This window comes from Larus michahellis, chromosome 4 (genome assembly GCF_964199755.1).
Source record: "Larus michahellis chromosome 4, bLarMic1.1, whole genome shotgun sequence".
Taxonomy (NCBI): domain Eukaryota; kingdom Metazoa; phylum Chordata; class Aves; order Charadriiformes; family Laridae; genus Larus; species Larus michahellis.
Genome location: NC_133899.1, coordinates 66,526,504 through 66,545,012, shown reverse-complemented (window position 1 = coordinate 66,545,012; position 18,509 = coordinate 66,526,504). Strand labels below are relative to the sequence as shown.

The 18,509-nt window shown below is 49.2% G+C and overlaps 1 protein-coding gene across 2 annotated transcripts; it reads left to right on the top strand.

Moving 5' to 3' along the window:
- Positions 1-1,804: 1,804 nt before the first annotated feature.
- Positions 1,805-5,441, top strand: IRF2BPL (interferon regulatory factor 2 binding protein like). Of its 2 annotated transcripts, XM_074585343.1 has the most exons (2): positions 1,805-2,390; positions 2,506-5,441. In XM_074585343.1, the coding sequence occupies exon 2, from the start codon at positions 2,554-2,556 to the stop codon at positions 4,702-4,704; it is 2,151 nt and encodes a 716-aa protein (XP_074441444.1). In that variant the 5' UTR covers positions 1,805-2,390; positions 2,506-2,553; the 3' UTR covers positions 4,705-5,441. The 2 variants fall into 2 exon arrangements, with proteins under 2 accessions (XP_074441444.1, XP_074441443.1); XM_074585342.1 differs by having other exon boundaries at positions 1,806-5,441.
- The last annotated feature ends 13,068 nt before the right edge of the window (positions 5,442-18,509 follow it).

The following is an 18,509-nucleotide window of genomic DNA, read 5'->3' as shown; positions in this document are numbered from 1 at the left end:
GGAGACACACATAATTCAAAGACTTTTCTATCTCTACTCACTGCTTCTGCAAGCTTCCCCTGAAAAACAGTCACTTTGTCAGAATTGATTTTCTTACTGTATTTTATCTGCTCCTACCATTTCTCTAACTTCAGCATATGCATTTCATTAAGCCTTCCCTGTAAAATAATTCCGCTCACATACATATCAAATTCGTTTGCCAGCTTTATAGATTATAACCAGACACATATAAAACGTTTTAGACAACTAAAAATGGAAATGAGACGCACTGGCAATATGAAACGAATTATTTAAAGCAACAACTTTTTTGTAGTGTGAGTTTTGAAACATTTATTGACCGAATACAAGGTATCTTTCCTGCTCGGTGCTGCATCGCTGCTGGGCGTGTGTGTGTGTACGCGTGTAAGGGAGCCGTGGCACCACGCCACAGAAACCCCAAGTCCCTTTAAAGCACAGAGGGAAACCTGTAACGGACGGGGTTTTCGGCGTTTCTAGCAACAAAGGAACCAGGAAGAAGTACTGAAAGAAAGAAATGCCCCCAACACAGCCCGGCTGGGAGAGGCTGCGCAGGCACCGGGAGTGAGAGCGCTCCCTCCGCGGGCAGCGCTGCCCCGTGAGGCGATGACGGCTGCCGCCCGCCGCGCAGCCCGCCCGCTCCCTGCCGAACCGCGTCCCCGCGGTGGGGGTTTATTATTCTTTGGATGTGGACAGCGTTTGTAAAAACAGCCGGCGACTGCAGCGAGAGCACAAGCGGGCTGTGCGGAGCCCCTCCCGGCCAGCACCGGCGTGGCCGCGGGGGCAGGCGGGGAGCGGGCAACTTTGGGGATGGCGGTCGGGAGAAGGCAGGCTTCGGGTTTAGGTTTTTTTTTTATTTTATTTTGTTTTCCTCCCAGTGAAATTAATTCTCGGCTTATTTGCATGAGGCGAAGTTGTTTTGAGTAATTTGCCTGTTAGCAGTGTTATGCAAATGTTAGCAAGCTATTTAAAGGGGGAAATAGAGAAAAAAAAAAAAAAGAGCCGTGTGTTCTCACAGCGCCGGGGAAATCCTATGTCCCTTTGCATTAGCGAGATGAGATCACAGCGATTACTCACCTGCCCGGCCTCTCCTACACCCTTGAGCAACGCACAGCACTATCTTTCCCAGCCCAACCTTAAACACTCGGCAAACATGGCCGATTTAAACAAATCAAAAGTGGAAGAGCTTCTGATGTAGTCACGGGCTTACAGAAACTGTGTCATTCTGTCACCGGGATCACTGAAAGAGAAACACGAAATCGGATATTAAGGCGGGATCCCCCCCATTTGCCTCAGCAGCCGGAGCGCACGGGAATCCCACCGACAGCCCCGGTGGCAGGACGCCGCGCAGCCGTCACGGAGGCGAAGCGGGGCGAACCGCGGGCTGACAAAATCCTGAAAACGAGACATTTGAACTTAGAAAGCCCAGCCAGGAAAAAAACCGCACCACCAACCGCCCCATCCCCCCCATCACTGTTCATGCGCTTCCTGGCCGCGTTTTCGCGGCGGCGGCGGAGGAGGAGAAGGAGGAGGGCGAGGGCGCGATCTGGCGTTCAAGTTTCCAAACATAGCCGGCAGCGCGGGCTGCCCGCGCGCCCCGCCGTGCCCCGCCGCGCTCCAGCTGCCGGCCGCGCAGGGGCGGGCGCGGGCAGGGCGCCGGGCATGCGCGCTCCCGCGCAACAACTGGGCTCCGCGCCGCCGGCCGGGGGAGGGGAGCGAGGGGCGGGCGCTCGCCGGTGACGCGGGGACCCGCCCGGTGCAGCCGAGCCGAGGCGAGGCGGGAGCGCGGCGCGGAGGTGGGGAGGGGCGGCGCGGCGCGGAGCGGCGCGGGGGGAGCGCGGCGGGAGCGCGGCGCGGCGGAGGGGGCGCGCAGGCACAGGCGGCGGCGCGCAGCACCCCGCGCTCGGACTGCGAGCAGCGGCGAGGATGTGAGTGAGGAGCAGGCGGCGCCGCTCGCCACGCTGCTGCCGCCGCTGTCCCCGGGCCGCTCCCGCTCCGCCGGCGCTCGGGGAAGCCGCTGCCGGGAGCGGACAGCTCCGTGCGGGTGTCCCCCTTTCGCTCGCGGCGGTGGATCAGCACGTAGCAAAGTGCGAGCTCGCGAGGCAGCCGCGGAGGGTGGAAGGTGACCCCCCCATCTTCCTCCGTGCACCTCCGCCTCCTCCCGGAGGAGGAGCAGCAGCAGCGGAGAGCTAGAGAGCGCAGGGAAACAGAAGCGGCTAGAAGGCGACCCCCACCCAGCCCCCCGGAGGAGCAGTAGAAGCGGTTCCCACCCCTCCGGGGCAGCAGCGGCAGGACCAGGTAGAAGAAGCTCTCTCCGGCGGCGGGAGCAAGCTAAAAGCAGACGATCCCCCCGCTGAAAGGGGCAACAGGATCAGGTACAGGAGAGCCCCCCCCGCCCCCCTGCAGCCCAGGGGGGAAGACTGAGCCAGCCCCTACCCCGGCGGCAGCGGCAGCAGCTCCCCGGCCAGCAGCACCATGTCCGCCGCGCAGGTGTCGTCGTCCCGGAGACAGTCATGCTACCTGTGCGACCTGCCCCGCATGCCCTGGGCCATGATCTGGGACTTCACGGAGCCCGTCTGCCGGGGATGCGTCAACTACGAGGGCGCCGACCGCATCGAGTTCGTGATCGAGACGGCCCGGCAGCTGAAGCGGGCGCACGGCTGCTTCCAGGACGGCCGCTCCCCGGGCCCCCCGCCGCCGGTCGGCGTCAAGGCAGTGCCACTCTCCGCCAAAGAAGCGGCGGCGGCGGCGGCGGCCCAGCAGCTCAACCATGTGGACGCCTCCTCTAAGGCAGCCTCGGCGGGGCTGACCCAGTCCAGCTTGGACCGCTACGGGCTCAGCGCCGCCGCGGCGGAGCAGCGCAGCCGCTTCGAATACCCGCCGCCGCCGGGCAGCCTGGGCAGCAGCCACGGCGCCCGCCTGCCCAACGGGCTGGGGGGGCCCAACGGCTTCCCCAAGCCGCCTGAGGACGGGCCGCCGGAGCTGAACCGGCAGAGCCCCAACTCCTCCTCCTCCTCTTCCTCCTCCCGCCGCGGGGCGCACGGGGGGCTGGTGTCCGGCCTGCCCCCGGGGGCCGCCGGCGCCCAGATGAACGTACCCCCCAACCTGCTGCCGCAGACCTTGCTGAACGGGCCCGCCGCCTCAGGCGTGGCGCTGCCCCCGCCGCACGGAGGCCTGAGCGGCCGTGGCGGCGGGGGTCCCCCGGCTCCCTCCGCCTCCTCCCAAGGGGGCACCTGTGGCGGCGGCGCCGGGGGAGGCGGCGGATCATCCTCCGAGGCCTGCGGCAAGCGGCCGGGCTCGGTGTCCAGCAGTGACCAAGAGCGGGAGCTGAAGGAGAAGCAGCGCAACGCGGAGGCGCTGGCCGAGCTCAGCGAGAGCTTGCGGAACCGGGCCGAGGAGTGGGCCAGCAAGCCCAAGATCGTGCGGGACACGTTGCTCACTCTGGCTGGCTGCACCCCCTACGAGGTGCGCTTCAAGAAGGATCACGCCCTGCTGGGCCGCGTCTTTGCCTTCGACGCCGTCTCCAAGCCGGGCATGGACTATGAGCTGAAGCTCTTCATCGAATACCCCAGCGGCTCCGGCACCGTCTTCTCCAGCGCCTCCGGCGTGGCCAAGCAGATGTACCAGGACTGCATGAAGGACTTCGGCCGCGGCCTCTCCTCGGGCTTCAAGTACCTGGAATACGAGAAGAAGCACGGCTCCGGCGACTGGCGGCTCCTGGGGGACCTACTGCCTGAGTCCGTGCGCTTCTTCAAGGAGCTGGTGGGCGCCGACATGCTGCCGCAGCCCTACCTGGACGCCAGCTGCCCCATGCTGCCCACGGCGCTGGTGAGTCTCCCGCGGCCGGGGGCCGGGGCCGGCGGGGCGCAGGGCACGGCCGCCGCCTCTAGGGGACCCGGCGGCGGCGGCGGCGGCGGCGGCGGGGCGATGCGCAAGAGGAAAGCCTCTCCCGAGCCCTCGGACTCGGCCGAGGGGGCTCTGAAGCTCAGCGACGAGCAGCAGCGGCAGCAGTGGATGGCCAGCCAGAGCGAAGCGCTCAAGCTCACCATGTCGGCCGGGGGCTTCGGGGCGGTGCACGGCGGGGGCCCCCCGCCGCCGCCGCCGCCCCTCGGGCCTCACTCCAACCGGACCACGCCGCCCGAGTCCGCCCCGCAGAACGGACAGTCCCCCATGGCCGCGCTCATGTCGGTGGCCGACACGCTGGGCAATGCCCACTCGCCCAAGGACGGCAGCTCGGTGCACTCCACCACGTCCACCCGCAGGAACAGCAGCAGCCCCGTGTCGCCGGCCTCGGTGCCGGGCCAGCGCCGCCTGGCCTCCCGCAACGGGGACATGAACCTGCAAGTGGCCCCTCCTCCCCCCAGCGCCCACCCCGCCATGGACCAAGTGCACCCCCAAAACATTCCGGACTCCCCCATGGCCAACAGCGGGCCCCTGTGCTGCACCATTTGCCACGAACGCTTGGAGGACACCCACTTTGTTCAGTGCCCCTCTGTGCCCAGCCACAAGTTCTGCTTCCCTTGTTCCAGAGAGAGCATCAAGGCCCAAGGGGCGACTGGCGAAGTCTACTGCCCCAGCGGAGAGAAATGTCCCCTAGTCGGTTCCAATGTGCCTTGGGCATTTATGCAGGGCGAGATCGCGACCATTTTAGCTGGGGACGTTAAAGTGAAAAAGGAGAGAGACCCTTGAGTAGGAAATCCAATCCCTTCAGACTCCTGAAGATGTAGAATTGTGAATATAACAAACTGCAAAAGTTAGTCTTATGTATAGACATTATTTTCGTCGTATGTTTCTATATTTTGAAACAAAGGTATGTACTCTTCTTCATTTGAAGGATAGAGCTGGTTTTTGTTAAACAGAATATAATATTGTTTGGTTACTACATAATACCTGTTCTCATTTCTTTGGCAGTGTGTTGGCTAGGTACAAAGTTAATAGCCCTTAGCGATTACCTGCTGCTGGTGTGTATTTTTGTAAATGTATGCACTTCTCTGAAAGAAGAAGAAAAACACAAAAGACAAAAAAAAATTTTTTTTTGCCAAGGCCAGTGTTGATGCCTAAAAAATTGCTACGAAAATGGTGACAGCTTATGTTTTACAAGCCCTGAGTGTTAGTCTTTCACTTTATTTTTTTCGTTTTTGTTTTTTGTTTGCAAAACGGTGGGGTGGCTCTGGGGGGAGGGTGTTTTTTGTTGCAAGTTTGTAAGGAAAATGTTTCAGTTTGTTTCTATTGATCTGAACGTTTTTAATCTTCATGTGTTTTTTGTTTTTGCTTTTATTGATGCACGGATGCTTTTGAACAGTAGAGCAAAATGCTGTACATGAAAAACATGCTCTGTTTGTCCTTTATACATTTCTGTAGTTAACAGAACACTGTAATGTGCCTTGGAGCTTAGTAAATTGTAATAAATTCAATTGATATTAATACTTCTCGAGTAGCAAGTTTTATTTTTCTCAGAGCTTAGGCAGCACGCGCAAGCCATGTTGCCTTTTTAAAAGTCTCCATTATACCAGGAGCCTGCAGTTCGTTGCGATAATTGTGGCACTTGTACACACATTTTCACATATATGTAGTAAGATGATGATGTTGATAGTGTTATCAAACTTATCTAAATCTTGGCACTGTGCCTATTTACATTTCACCTTTAATGTTGCAGTAACAGTTGCTGACTAAGCATTTTCTATTTACTGTTTCTGCATCTCATTTCCTCCTCTCTTCTCCCCCCCCCCCAGCTCTCCAGCTGCAAAGTGTCTGCAATACAGGATGCATCCATTGCGTACGCAATTTAATAAGGCTTGAGATTTGAAACGAAGCACTCTTTCACAAAAAAACCTCCAGCATCACGTGGTTAATTATTTTAGTTGATTTTAAGAGCAGTCATCAAAGCTCGGCATTAGCCGTAGACAAGTAGTAAGGCAGGACGGTAGTTGAGCACGGCGCAAAAATGGGTAGCGGGAAGTAACAGCTTCTACTGTTGGTGTTGCAGCTGGTGGGTCACTACCCCATTCAGGCAATGGCTTTCATAACTGAGTCGGTGAACAGTTCAGGGGCTGTGTTGTGTTTTCAGGTGAGGAAGCTTCCTTAAAGCGCTGAAGTGAAATGCTTTCCTCTTGGCAACGATCATTTGTGGTTCTTTGTATAATTAACTATTTTATGTGACATTGGCATTTGCTGGAGATTGAGGAGCAGTGCAATACCTGTTAGGTGATCAACAGGCAAAGTAAATACACAGGCCTCACACTAGCTAGAAAATGCAAACAAACCTAATGTGAACTTTGTCCTTTCCAGTGAGGCAAATGGAGGAAAGATAGAAAACCTGAAACAAAAACAGCAGCGCTGCAGAAACCCTTTGCAGTTTGACCGGCAGAACACAGAGCTGTTCCAAATGCAACAGTGTCATAGGTTATGAGCTCTGAGTTTATTGAATATTAAGGATCCCCATTCCCCCAAATCTCATAATTGTACAAAGAGGTAATTTTTAAAAGTCTAGATGGCATTTGGTATCTGCTTGATCTTAAGTCATTTTTCATTTGTATTCCTGGTGGAGAGGATGGTAGAAGCCTTGAGACTATATGCTTAGTGTGCATCCAGATCTTTGCTCTCTTGTGTAGGTACATACTCCAGTTATTTTGGGGGTGGTGTGGGGTATATTTTGAGATTCAGTCTTTGGCATCACTGTATCTGTGATTTCAGACAATGACTTTGTGTGTATACATACTCATTTTTTTTTCTGCCCAGTGATATATTGGTGCTTAAAAATCTCTGAACATACTGTTCTTATGTAATGAATCGGAGTGGATAATGCAGAAAAAGAATGTTTAGAGTTAATTATTAGATACAACCTATACATTTTGAGTTAATTATTGGATACAACCTGTGCGGATTTTAGAGTATAGATTTGTACTGATCCTATTTTCAATTTTTAATCATGCAGTTCCCACACAGCAGTTTATTTCTAAATCATGAGATAGGCAGACTAACATTGTGAGCTCATGACTGTCAGAGAAAAAAATTGTTCACATGGATGAAATTCTGAGTTTAAACCAAACAAGGAGAGAAGTAATATTCATGTGTGAATTGCAGCTGCCATTAAGAGAAAAAAGCTACTGGCTATTCAACATTTAATTATGTCACACAAGTGTGAGTACCCTGATTTATATAAACGGAGCCACTCCTGTAATCCTGAAATCAGTCATCAGTAGTTGGAGTTAGAAAGAGCCCCGTTTGGTGGATTTCTTTAATTGCAGAGCATTCTTGAAAAGCTCTTATCAGTCAGAATTTTGGAAGCATAAGCCCACTTATGATACTCATCAATTTGATTTTTAGCAGGCAAAGGAAAGGTAAGGGGCAGTAGACATAGGTGGTAAATAAGCTTGAAGTGAATTGTAATACTGCAGTTAATTAAAGTTAACCGTGGCTACGGGGCATTTGTTGTATGGAGGTTTTTTGTAACCATGTGACCTTTTCTTTTACTCTGGCTCATTAAGCAGCCAGTCTGGGCATATTATCCAGCATTTCTTTGAACCCACTCCATAGGTTTTTCTGTTTCTGAAGATGTCCATAGCTGACAAACAAGCTGTAACCTTTTTTTGAGGAGGAAGAAAAGGGAGCTGCTGAGCGAGTCTCACATGCAGAGATTCAGCTGATTTCTGTATTTTACAGTAATGCTCCCCTCCCCCCTATTAGCCAGTTATTTAAGGTAAAGCCCAATGTTTGCTTGAATAAATCGCAAGTGAATTTATTTGTCCAGGTGGTCATTTGTTGTGCTCTCATTCCTTCTTGTAATGGGGAAGTATTTAAATGGTTTATTTTCCCAAGGAGGGTTGGTGGTTGTTTTGGTGGCGGTTTTTTTCCAGCTAGATTATTCTCGACATTTCTTTTAATAGCCTTGTAGCCTATTTTCTAAGAAATGGGTTAGAACATGTGTGTCACTGGATGTTTGTTTTTTAAGCATTGGCAGCTCTGTGTGAGTTGGAGATGGAAGTGTTTGTGCAGTGAAGAGATGCTATGTCCGTTTGGGGGAAATACTACACAGTTTCATCAGGATCTCAAGTTCAGCAATGCTCACTGGTGTCTGTTATCTTTTTTATTTGCATAGCAATGTTGTGCATATGAGCATGCTCTTCCCCCCCACTCCCCTTCCCCTTTAACATTTGAGCTCCAAACTAGTCAGGACTAACATTGTTTTGAAACTGCAATCTCTTCAAATAGGCTGTCTGCCAGCATAGCTTTGCAGAGCTGCAGCAGTCACTGGAAAAAGGGTTGTCTTTGCTTCTTTACGCATCTTGCGAGCTGAGTTTTAATTCCCCTCAAGGGAAAGGGCTTTGTCTCCTCAGAGCTCTCAGGTTCCCAGCTTACTATGCAGCAGTCGCTTTGCAGCTTCCCTCTTCCCTAGGTCTTGCCATTTTCTTTTTTTGTGGTATGCAGCCATTCTCCATTCATAGTAGGATGGTTTGTGTTGTGCATTAGCAGCCTCTTTCTCTGCCAAAGTGACACATCCTGTAGATTTGCAGCAGAGTACTGAACTGTCACTGTAATGCTGACTCTTGTAAGGCTATTCTTGAAGCAGAACAGCTTCCCCCTTGGCGTTCAGCCATCAGAATCCATTACAGCATGCATTTTCTACCCAAAACATAGCTTTGTACCTACATAGCTGTCCTTACAACCATCCCCTGGAAGACGCAGAGGGCATAGTTATACCTTCCTGTATAGAAATAGGCCCTGCTGGGTTTATCTTCAAAGTGTCTGAAAACCGTGTACTGAGCTTTTTTTTTGTTTCAGCCCCTGCCTTAAAATCTGTATTGCAGACTGGGAAGGGGAGTGCCTCTGCTGATGGGGTGATGCGAAAAGAACTGCAGACAAGGTCTTTTCCCTGGTGTATGTCTTAAAAGAAGGATTAGGTGCGTGTGCACTGAGTGAGGCTACTACTGGGCTCCTCTGACGAGCCAGATGAACATCTCCCTCTCCACGTGTTTGCCACAGGGCAGCCCAGCCCCATCCTGCCGGCCCTGACTGAGAGGCTCTGCGGGAACTCAGCTCTTCTCCCTGGGAACGGGCTCACCTACCTCCGTGGGAAGAAACACGGGAGATTACGTGTCATTTCAAGTTTCTGACAGCAAACCCACTCTCTTCCAGCCATTCAGGGAACTGTAGAGTGAAAAGCAGAAGGGAGCAGTTAGACATGTGAATGGGAGGGGGAGGATGCTCGTCACCAGTCTTTCCGGCCAGTACGGTCTTTGACTGGTTGGACTGGCTGAGCTACTTAGGGCTAGGTAGGTTCAAGATTGCACAGTCTGACTACTGTGCTTGGCTCGACGAAATGAACCTTGCTGGTATCAGTGTGCATTGCTGACAGTGGCTGCAGCTACCCTCAAGCGTCCTTTCCTCTCTCCCCCCGTCACTGACACACAGCCCTGCTTGCTGCTGGACTGAGATTGCATTCCCCTCGCTGCTGTGTGCCTTGCCTTCCCGATGCGCCCTTGTAAGGTTATTTGGAGGCGGTGGGAGCAGGGGTGGAGGTGAGGAAGGTCAAGCTTCTTAGGTTTCAGCTGATTTGGCATCCGCTCACAGCCCTCCCCCTGTAGCCCTGCGTGGCCATATGCACTCGCTGCTGCTTTTATGACCCTTTGCAAAGACACCTCAAAGATCTGAGCTGCTGTTGAATAGCAAATTATTTTCAGGAAAACACCCCCTTCCCACACCGATCAACTTTAACAGTGAGAAGACTGGATTTTTCCCTTGTTCCCAAAGAGAGCTATAACGGGGAGCTGCCTCTTTCTCTCTGGCTGGCACTGCTCTCTCAGCAGTACCGGCTGTGCCAGGGTGACCAGATCCCCTGAACCTGCTTCACTGGGGTCTTTTCCTCTATTTTTTTGGCCAGTGCGAAGGCCCTTTGCTTTGTTCAGTGCTCTGTGAGTGGAGGCTGAGCCTGGCAACCCCATCGGAGAATGGAGTGGCTTGGCACGGCTGCAGCATGGCAGCTCAGGCAGGGACTGGGAAGCAGCCAACTGAACCGAACCAAGCTGAACTGAACCAGGCTGGGCCAGGGTGGGGAGGGGGCACCGGGCTGCCATGGCATGTAATTGCCACTGGCCTGGGCCCAGCCTAGACGGCCATGTGATCCCCCGCCTGCCTGCCCGCCCGCCCGCCTGCCTGCCTGCCTCTGCGCAGGGGATGGGAATGGGGACATGAAACATGTCTGTGCAGCTTCAAGGAGCCGAGCAGAATTCCCCACTGTCATCATCCTCCTCCCCTCCCTCCCTGCAGGCTGCCAGAGGGGAGGGCTGATTACAGCTCCGCTATTGTTCAAGTAACCTACAAATGGATTTGCATGGAGGCAGGTTGGGAGGGGCAGAGGGGTGGGATTTATTAGCAGCAGCTAAATTCGTCGGGATTACTATTAGGCTGAGAGCTTCTCAATGGGAATGATCCCTGGCTGAGCAGTGGGGTGGAGGGGAGGGACTGGAAAGCTCCTTTTCTGCAAATAGGTGAAGGGGTGTCTGACTCCAGCCGAGAGGGGAGGCAGGCAGGGTGCAGCTGGCTGGGGATGGCGCTTCACCTCGGTTTAAACTGTAACCCTCTATTCTGAGCACGCAGCTCCTGGCAGCGCCACTCATACCAAAGCCTTGACTCAGGGTTATCTGCATGCTGGGTAATAAGCAGCGTCACCAGAGGAATGTGCAGAGAAAGCAGCCATGCTGCTGCAAGCCTCCGCTCGCTCCTCAGGCAAACCACTGATTTAGCAGCCTGCTTCTGCCTCTGGGCTGCCGGAGGCTGGCTAGGAACTGGGGGCTTCTCCTGAGGCGAGCAACCCTAACTCTGTTTTGAAGCCAAAACAGCATTTTGCCCTTCCGTCTGGGACGTTGCTAACCATAATTGAGGACTGCGCCCAGGAAAGGGTGAAGTTACTCCTCAATTCAGTACGTTAGTTTATCCGTTTTCCAGATGGGTAATCTGAAGTGTTTCAGCCAAGGTCACATGGCAAACGCCTATCAGAATGAGGGAGACTGTGGCCTTGGGTTACTGCCCCAACTGCTCTAGTCTCCCTTCCTCTGGGATAAAAGCATGTTGTTATAACAACTGTGTACAGCTGAACTCAAAAGCATTTGTACGACACAGGTGTTTGGGAACAACAATGTTCAGTGCCAGGCCATTTGCCTGTAGCCTGCATCCTTTGCTGAGATAGCTCCAAGGCTGGAAGCTGTTGCCGTTCTTGCTGATGCAACATACCAAGGGCTGGGGTGAAGGAGAGTGCATACCTGTGTGTCAGAGGTAGGAGCTCCCCTTTGGCTATGATGGAAAGCACAGCACGTCCAAATCAAAGACAGAAGGGGGTTGCTTTGAATTGCTGTATTCCGGACCTATCTGAGGCAATCTTACTCTTCGCTGCACATATCATGGTAACAAGAGACAAGATCATAGCATAGCCCAGGTTTTCATTTTAACATGTCCAGGCTGGCACACAGTTGGGGTAAGGAAAATGCACTTTTGTAGGTTTGATTTGTGTCAGAGCTAGGGGCAGAACTAGGGAGGGAGTGGGAAGCCTGAATATCTGGTCTGGTACTGAAAAATATAGGCCACTGACTTGAAGATGTTGCAGGCTTATTTGATCTAGCTTGATATGCTAGACATTTTCTCTCAGAACTCTCCTCCTCAGTGTCTGTAAATTATTTCTGTAAAATAAAAAGGGAAGGTACAAAACATCTAGGATTAAAACAACTGAAAGATCTCTCGTCTTCCTGCAGCAGTAAATTTTGGAATATTTTTTATTACTTGCTCAGTGTTGTTGATGTGCTTGACTCCCTGTTACACATAAAGATAATTCCTCCCTGAAGAACTCAGACTGCATTGATAAGAAAGGCCAGTTGGTGCATCTATTTTATCCCACCTCCTTCAGTGAAAGATTATGCCATGTATCTTATCAAAAGGATGCAGCCTTTCCAGAGCTGTACCTTGGTAAGTATACATACTCATTTTTGGCAAACACTCGCTGTGGTTTTAAATGGTTCTCCTCCCCCCTCCCCGCAGTCAACTCTTCTGTTCATCCAACTGTACTCATTCAGCTGTGCTCATTGCATCATTTCTGCTGGAGGGGAGGCAGCAAGAGGCGCAGCCATCAGGGATAGGATCAGTTGCATGATCCGTGGACATCTAGTTACGTTGTGTTAACAAGGACCTGCAGCCTAAGATAGATTCATTAGTCAGCATCCTTGATAGGATGTCTAGGGGCTTGTGTGACAGTTAAATACCAGGAAATGATGCAGAAATTCTCATGCTTTTGTGTACCTGTCTTTCGCCATGCTAGAAGAGACAATAGCATTTCCTGAGAACTGCACTGCACATGCTTAATACCAAGAGCAGCTCCTTTCAGCTTTCTGCATGATTATTTGCAGCTCTCTGCCTAGATCTTCCTTGTTCGGGTGGCTGGATTTTTACAGTAGTGTGTTGTGCATATTTTGCAAGTTACAGCTTGAAACTTCCTCCTCACAGAAGGTTCTGTCATTTGAAGGAACCCCACCCTGCTCTCCCTTGAAGATGTGCAATCCCAGGCTGTGTTTGAGCATGCCTGGGGAGGCAGGTGCAGCCTGTCTGGATCCTCAACATTACCTACAAATAAACACTGTTTAAACAAATTGGACTAATAAGAACATTCAAGATTCAAGTAATAATGAGGACAGGTTTTGCTCTGTAGTCGTCATTCTGTGCTTTTCCCATCCCTTTTCCCTCTGAGTTAAAATCCATAATATATGACATGATCATGTTGCTATGGAAATTAATTACAACATAACTCTATAGAACTGTATAACAATAACAGTTGTTAATAGCACTTTGTTGAAAACAACATCAGGTTAAAGTCACTCTAGAAAAACCCCACATTTCCTTCCTGCTGTTGCAAATAAGGAGTTACATAAAATTAAAGATTTATTTTCTAATATTTTAAGGAGAAAAATCCTTCCAGCACAGAGCCTGTAAATACAGTTGTATCCTTCCTCATTTGTCCAGAACTTGTATAGCCATAGGGTCTGTCCTCCAGCCCAGAAAAGATGGCAAATACTTAAAGCAAGTACAAGTTCTTCAAACCTTAGAACCAAGGGACCAGACCAGAGGAAGGTCATTCCTCTGCTCAAAGCGGGCCCTTTGTGCTCATATGTCAGTCCAAGTCTGTGGGAACTGTAGGCTGTCACAGGCTCCACACAGTTTCCTCCTTAGATGAGCTCTTTATACAGTCACCTGATTCCTTCCCAGCGATGTGAGCGTTTAAGGGATCAATCCTTAGCAGCACACACACGATTACCCTCAGGGTCTTGTCCAAGCTAGTTCAATGTTTGATGCGGACCTATTTCATTACCACACAGACTTCTCAATGATGTTCCATTTCAGGGTTGTCAAGTCTGCATACTGGTACACCAGCTTTCCTTGATGCTTAAAGGTGCCTGGGCCTGGGTAGCTCTTTTTCCTAAGCTTCTTAAGCCTTTTTGGCTGTTGTTCCCTAAGGAAGCCTGGCAATGTAGTCATCAGACTTATCTTGATTTTTCATTTGGGCAACAGTGGAGTTCCCACGCAATTTGAGACCATTTGGTTTTGCGTCAACATTTTACCCCTCACTCACTATTCAAGATTTTCTCTGGCTGCCTGGTGCAGGAAGCTGCTGTGCTTAACAGAGACGTCCACCCATGGCTCAAATGGCACATGACACATATCTATATATGCTGGGCATACACCTATATATGCTCGAGTGAACAATCCTTTCATGTGCGCAGGTTTGCATGCCAGCTGCATGTTGCTGGAGTTTCCCTGCTCTCAGGAGGACCTGCTGTAAGCTAATGTAGGACTAATGATTCTTCTAAAGCTTTTTGGCAAGCTACAAGTTTTCCTTACCTTTTGTAGCAGAATGCTGTAGTCTGTCACATGAATTCTTTCCCTCCACATCTATCTCCTCCCTCATGTTACTTGTAGAGGAGTGCCCAGAGTGGCAATCAGTTTGAGCTCTAGCTGCAGACCCTGCGGATGTCATTCCAAGGCTACCGTTCTCATCTCTGAACATACAGGTAGTGATGTTCCCTGGCTGTTTGATCGCTATAAATGAGCACATTCCCCATGAATGTAATGCTGCTCAGATGCAATGACAGCATTGCCTCTGGAGCCAGTCTCAGCCTGGCGAGAATTAGAGCCAAGCTCAATGCTCTCTATGCTGCATGGCCCCCTCTTACTGGGGAGGTGTGCTGTAGCTACTCAATTTTAATCCTCCACACCAGCAGCACTAGGCATTCAGGGACGCAGATGGGCGTTGGAGGGTAATGTTTTAGCTCCATCAGCAGGGAGCTAAGCTGGCCCAAACTACCTTCTGCCATTCCAGCAGCACTTCCCAGACCCCATGTCAGCATACATTGCAGCAATTTCTCCTGCTGAGGTGCAAGCTGCAGTTCCTGTTGCTTTTGTTGACTCTGCAGGAGGAGTGCCTGGTCTGCTTCTGGTTTTTCAGCAGCAGACAAACAACATTTCCATCTTTCCCCCTCACAACAGAAGAATCCATTGAGATATATCTACCTATTGCTCTTGCCAGTGTCTTTTATGTAGCTGCTGTAGTTTTCTGTTAGTGATACAGTCCATTTGCCTCTTAGTCCTTTCCCCAAGGATTATTCTGTCTCAGGGTCCCAAGTCCATTCAGTCAGCAGTTTGTCCCCCTTTGAGCACATAGCTCGAGGGGCCTGTTTGCCACAGCAAGGCAAACCACACACACTCACCCATTTAATTTGCTCCCACTACTAAGTCCTTTCTGTAATTTCTCTGGCTTCTTCCCTGCTGGGTCCAATAACCTTGCATAGCTGGTTTGCTCCAGGTCCATGGGTCCTTAGAGACGTAGGTTACATTTAGCAATTTGTTTGCAAATACAGGAAGGAAGCTGTGTATATCGTGTAAGTACAGCGTCTCCAACAAAATGCTTTTTTCCTCTTTGGGAATTTGTGAGGTTAAACTAGGTATGTGTGATGAACATGAACAATGAAAGGCCCTGAGTCCTTTCTAAGTAGCATTGTTTATTTGGAAGTGTGATAAATGTTAGGATTAGAATGACGTACACCTTGCGACAGAAGAACTACTGGTTTTTTTTACCTCCATAGCTTGAACATATGACTTACAGATACACTACATTCTTGGCATGCATGACTTTCCAGTGCCTCTTACAAGTTCTTGAGCTTACAAAGGTGGTCATGACTTGCTACTGTATTTATTTCCTTATAAAAATGAAATTGCTGAGTGTGGGAAGGGATGGTTGCTGTCAGGAAAGATCAAGAAATGGAAATGTACCTCTTTTGGGACATGTGTCAAGGAGATCTGGAGACCCTTAGCCTGAAATAGAGGATGAAGGAAGAACAAGTGCCAGAGGCAAAGGCAAGAAAAGAAAACTAGACAAGCTCTATCTTTCAGCAGGTGGGGATGAAAAAGAGAGGGAGACAAAGGAGACACACAGAATATTCTGGTTTTAAATGCTTGGGAGGTGCTTCGAAGCTGTTGTGATGGACAGACAAATAAGAGCCAAATGGTTGCATAGTTATGAGCAGCAAAACTTTGTAGAGCAGCAAAGGCATTGGAAATAAAATAAATAAGATAATTAACCAATAGGTCATGAGGTGAAGAGTCCCTGAATAAGAAACTGTGAGAAGTTCCCGAAATGAGAGGCAACAGATAATCAACGGCAAGGTTGGCACACAATAATGGCTCTTAAATGTGGATCTTGTCAAATATCTTGATGCTCTTTATTATTATTCTCTTGTATCAGCCTGTTGTGGTTTAACCCCAGCCAGCAACTAGAACCATGCAGCTGTTCACTCACCCACCCACTCCCCACCCACAAGTAGGGTAGGGAGAAGAGGGAGAAAAGGAGGGGAAAAAACCAAAACTCATGGATTGAGATAAAGAGATAAAGACAGTTTAATAGAACAGTAACGGAAGAGGATGATGATGATAATAATAATAATAATAAAGGTAAAAGAATATACAACACAAGTCGCTGTCACCACCCAATGATCGGTTGCCCAGCCCATCCTGAGCAGTGATCGCAGATTTCTGCCCCCCGGCCAACCCCCATTTATATACTGAGCATGACGTCTATGGTATGGAATACTCCTTCGGCCAGCTTGTCCTGTCTGTGCTTCTATGGGAAGCTGAAAAAGTCCTTGACTAATGTAAACATCACTTGGAAACAACTAAACCAATATGTATTATCAGCATTTTTTTTCATACTAAATCCAAAACACAGCAGCTACTGGAAAGAAAATTAACTCTATCCCAGCTGAAACCAGGACACAGCCAAAGATGTGCAACATAGTTTTTAGAAGACAAAGACATGGTCTTTTCAGAAATGCTTACAATTTAAATACTAAAGGAGAAGGAACAAGAGGGCATGTTGAAAAGTTTAAAAGTGCTGTTTGAGCATAAAAGAATCAAGCCAGCAGGACTTGGTACACTGGTGATAGGTGAATAAGCCAGATAGAAGCAGGTGAAATTTATGGCATATGCAGTTGTGCATACTGTGAGGAAACCATTTTCCTCAGCATTTTGCCTAGTTTTAAATTAAAGGTACCAGAATAAGACCTGATTGCCATTGGATAACTTAGTGGAAGCTCACCTCTGTAAAATGGGCATCTTTGATCAGAAAGCAAACACCAGGATGCATGAGGAATAAAATGCTGAGCGCTATGTGGAGCTTTGTACCGCCATCACAGGAACCAAAGATCTGCCCTTATCTGAAAGAGTCTTGGTGACCCCATCTTAAAAATGATAATGAGCTGCCTAAAGGGGTTTGGAGATAAGCCCATGAGAACAGTTAGAGACATGCAAAAATGTCTCCGCAGCACAGCAGAAATGCAGTTTTTGTTTATTTATTCTCTAACTAAAGCCCCTTAGTATGCATAAGACTTTGTAGACAAATAGGACAGGTCTGTGCCTGAGGAATTTGCCTTCTGAACAAGACGGAGCACAGCAAAGGGAAGCAAACCAAAAGAAGTGTGTTGGTACATGTGCAGAGCAGGGAGGCAGTGGGAGGCAGACAGAGCCACCGGAGAGGAGAGGTCAGGGTCAAGGGTGTCACCAGAGCCCTCCCAGGGTATGCACTTACTTTCCAGTAAGGCAGACCCTTCTGGCATTACTGTGCCAAGGGAAAACTGTTTGTTTCATTATCTATGAGGTGTGACCTGTCTGCTTACAACTGCAGTCCTGTAGGAAATATCCTCCAGACTCCACAGACTCTCTTTGCACTGGCTTCTTTTTCTACGCATGCAGCAGCTCCATATTTGTATACACGGAAAAGCAGCTGGATTGCACAAACAGCAAAAAAAAGTCAATGAATATTTGAATTCAAAGCAAATTTTGTGGGCATCTGTGTTGTGATACTTTAATATTCATGCGCTCAAGATTTATTTGTGCAAATTAATTTCAAGTCAAATTCTAAATGTGAAAAAGGTGGAATTGCACATTTTATTGTAAAATTCACGGCAAGTTACCAAACAGGGTACAAAATCAGTATCACTTGATATATGTAATTAGCCAGCACATCAGTAGACCTAGAAATGTTCATCAAACAGACTAATCATTTTGAGTGATGAAAATCTTGAGTATTTCCTAATCCAGTTGCAGCTAATTTCAGAACAGAAGAAAATAATATTAATAGAATATGTTTTTGTTGTATATTACTTGCTCAGTTCTAGCATTATGTATGCAAATCAGGTAATTTTGTACCTAATTGCCTGATTTGCATGCATAAATGTAGGTTGCACATGTGCAAATGATTTCATTCAAATTTAGTATATGCCTAATATGTAGAGTGGCTGAAAACTTGAATCTATGTATCTGAATCGCTCAGAATTTTCACTTAAGGAAAAAGCAAAATTTGTCACCAGTTTTGGAGGTCAGATGAAGTAGGTGGGCTTCTTTGGATGATTTTGCAGGGGCAGTAACCCTGGAGCTGTGCATTTTACTAGAGAAATGAGTGATATATGAATGCCCAGAGAGATGAGTAAATAAAAGGGATCCTGTTTCTTTAAATGCCATAAGAAAATCACAGAAAAATGTGACACTTGCCAAACGGAAAGACAGAATCACTCAGAAGGAAATGTGACTTTCGAAGTCTAAGATGGTTTAACAGACAATGAAACCTAAGATGAAAACTGTAAAAATACAATACTAAAATCTAAGTGCATTAAAAATTCTTTCAGGTAATTTCATGGCTATGAAAGGAATTGGACTGACAGTTCTTGTGAATGAAGTTATGTGACCTTAGGAGAAGAAGACCATGGGCAAGGGATAGAAAAGCTTAATTTGTTCTGCAATGTCGTGTTTCACCTCTGATCTGGAAGAGAAGGAAGATCTGGACCTGGAAGATTAGCAGAAAAAGAAAAACTCAGGCCCAAGAGCCTGTTTCGTTATGGGTCTCTGCGAGGAGCTCCCAGTACTGGGATTGGATGTGTTGTCACCAGCAGTTTTCATAACGATGTGGA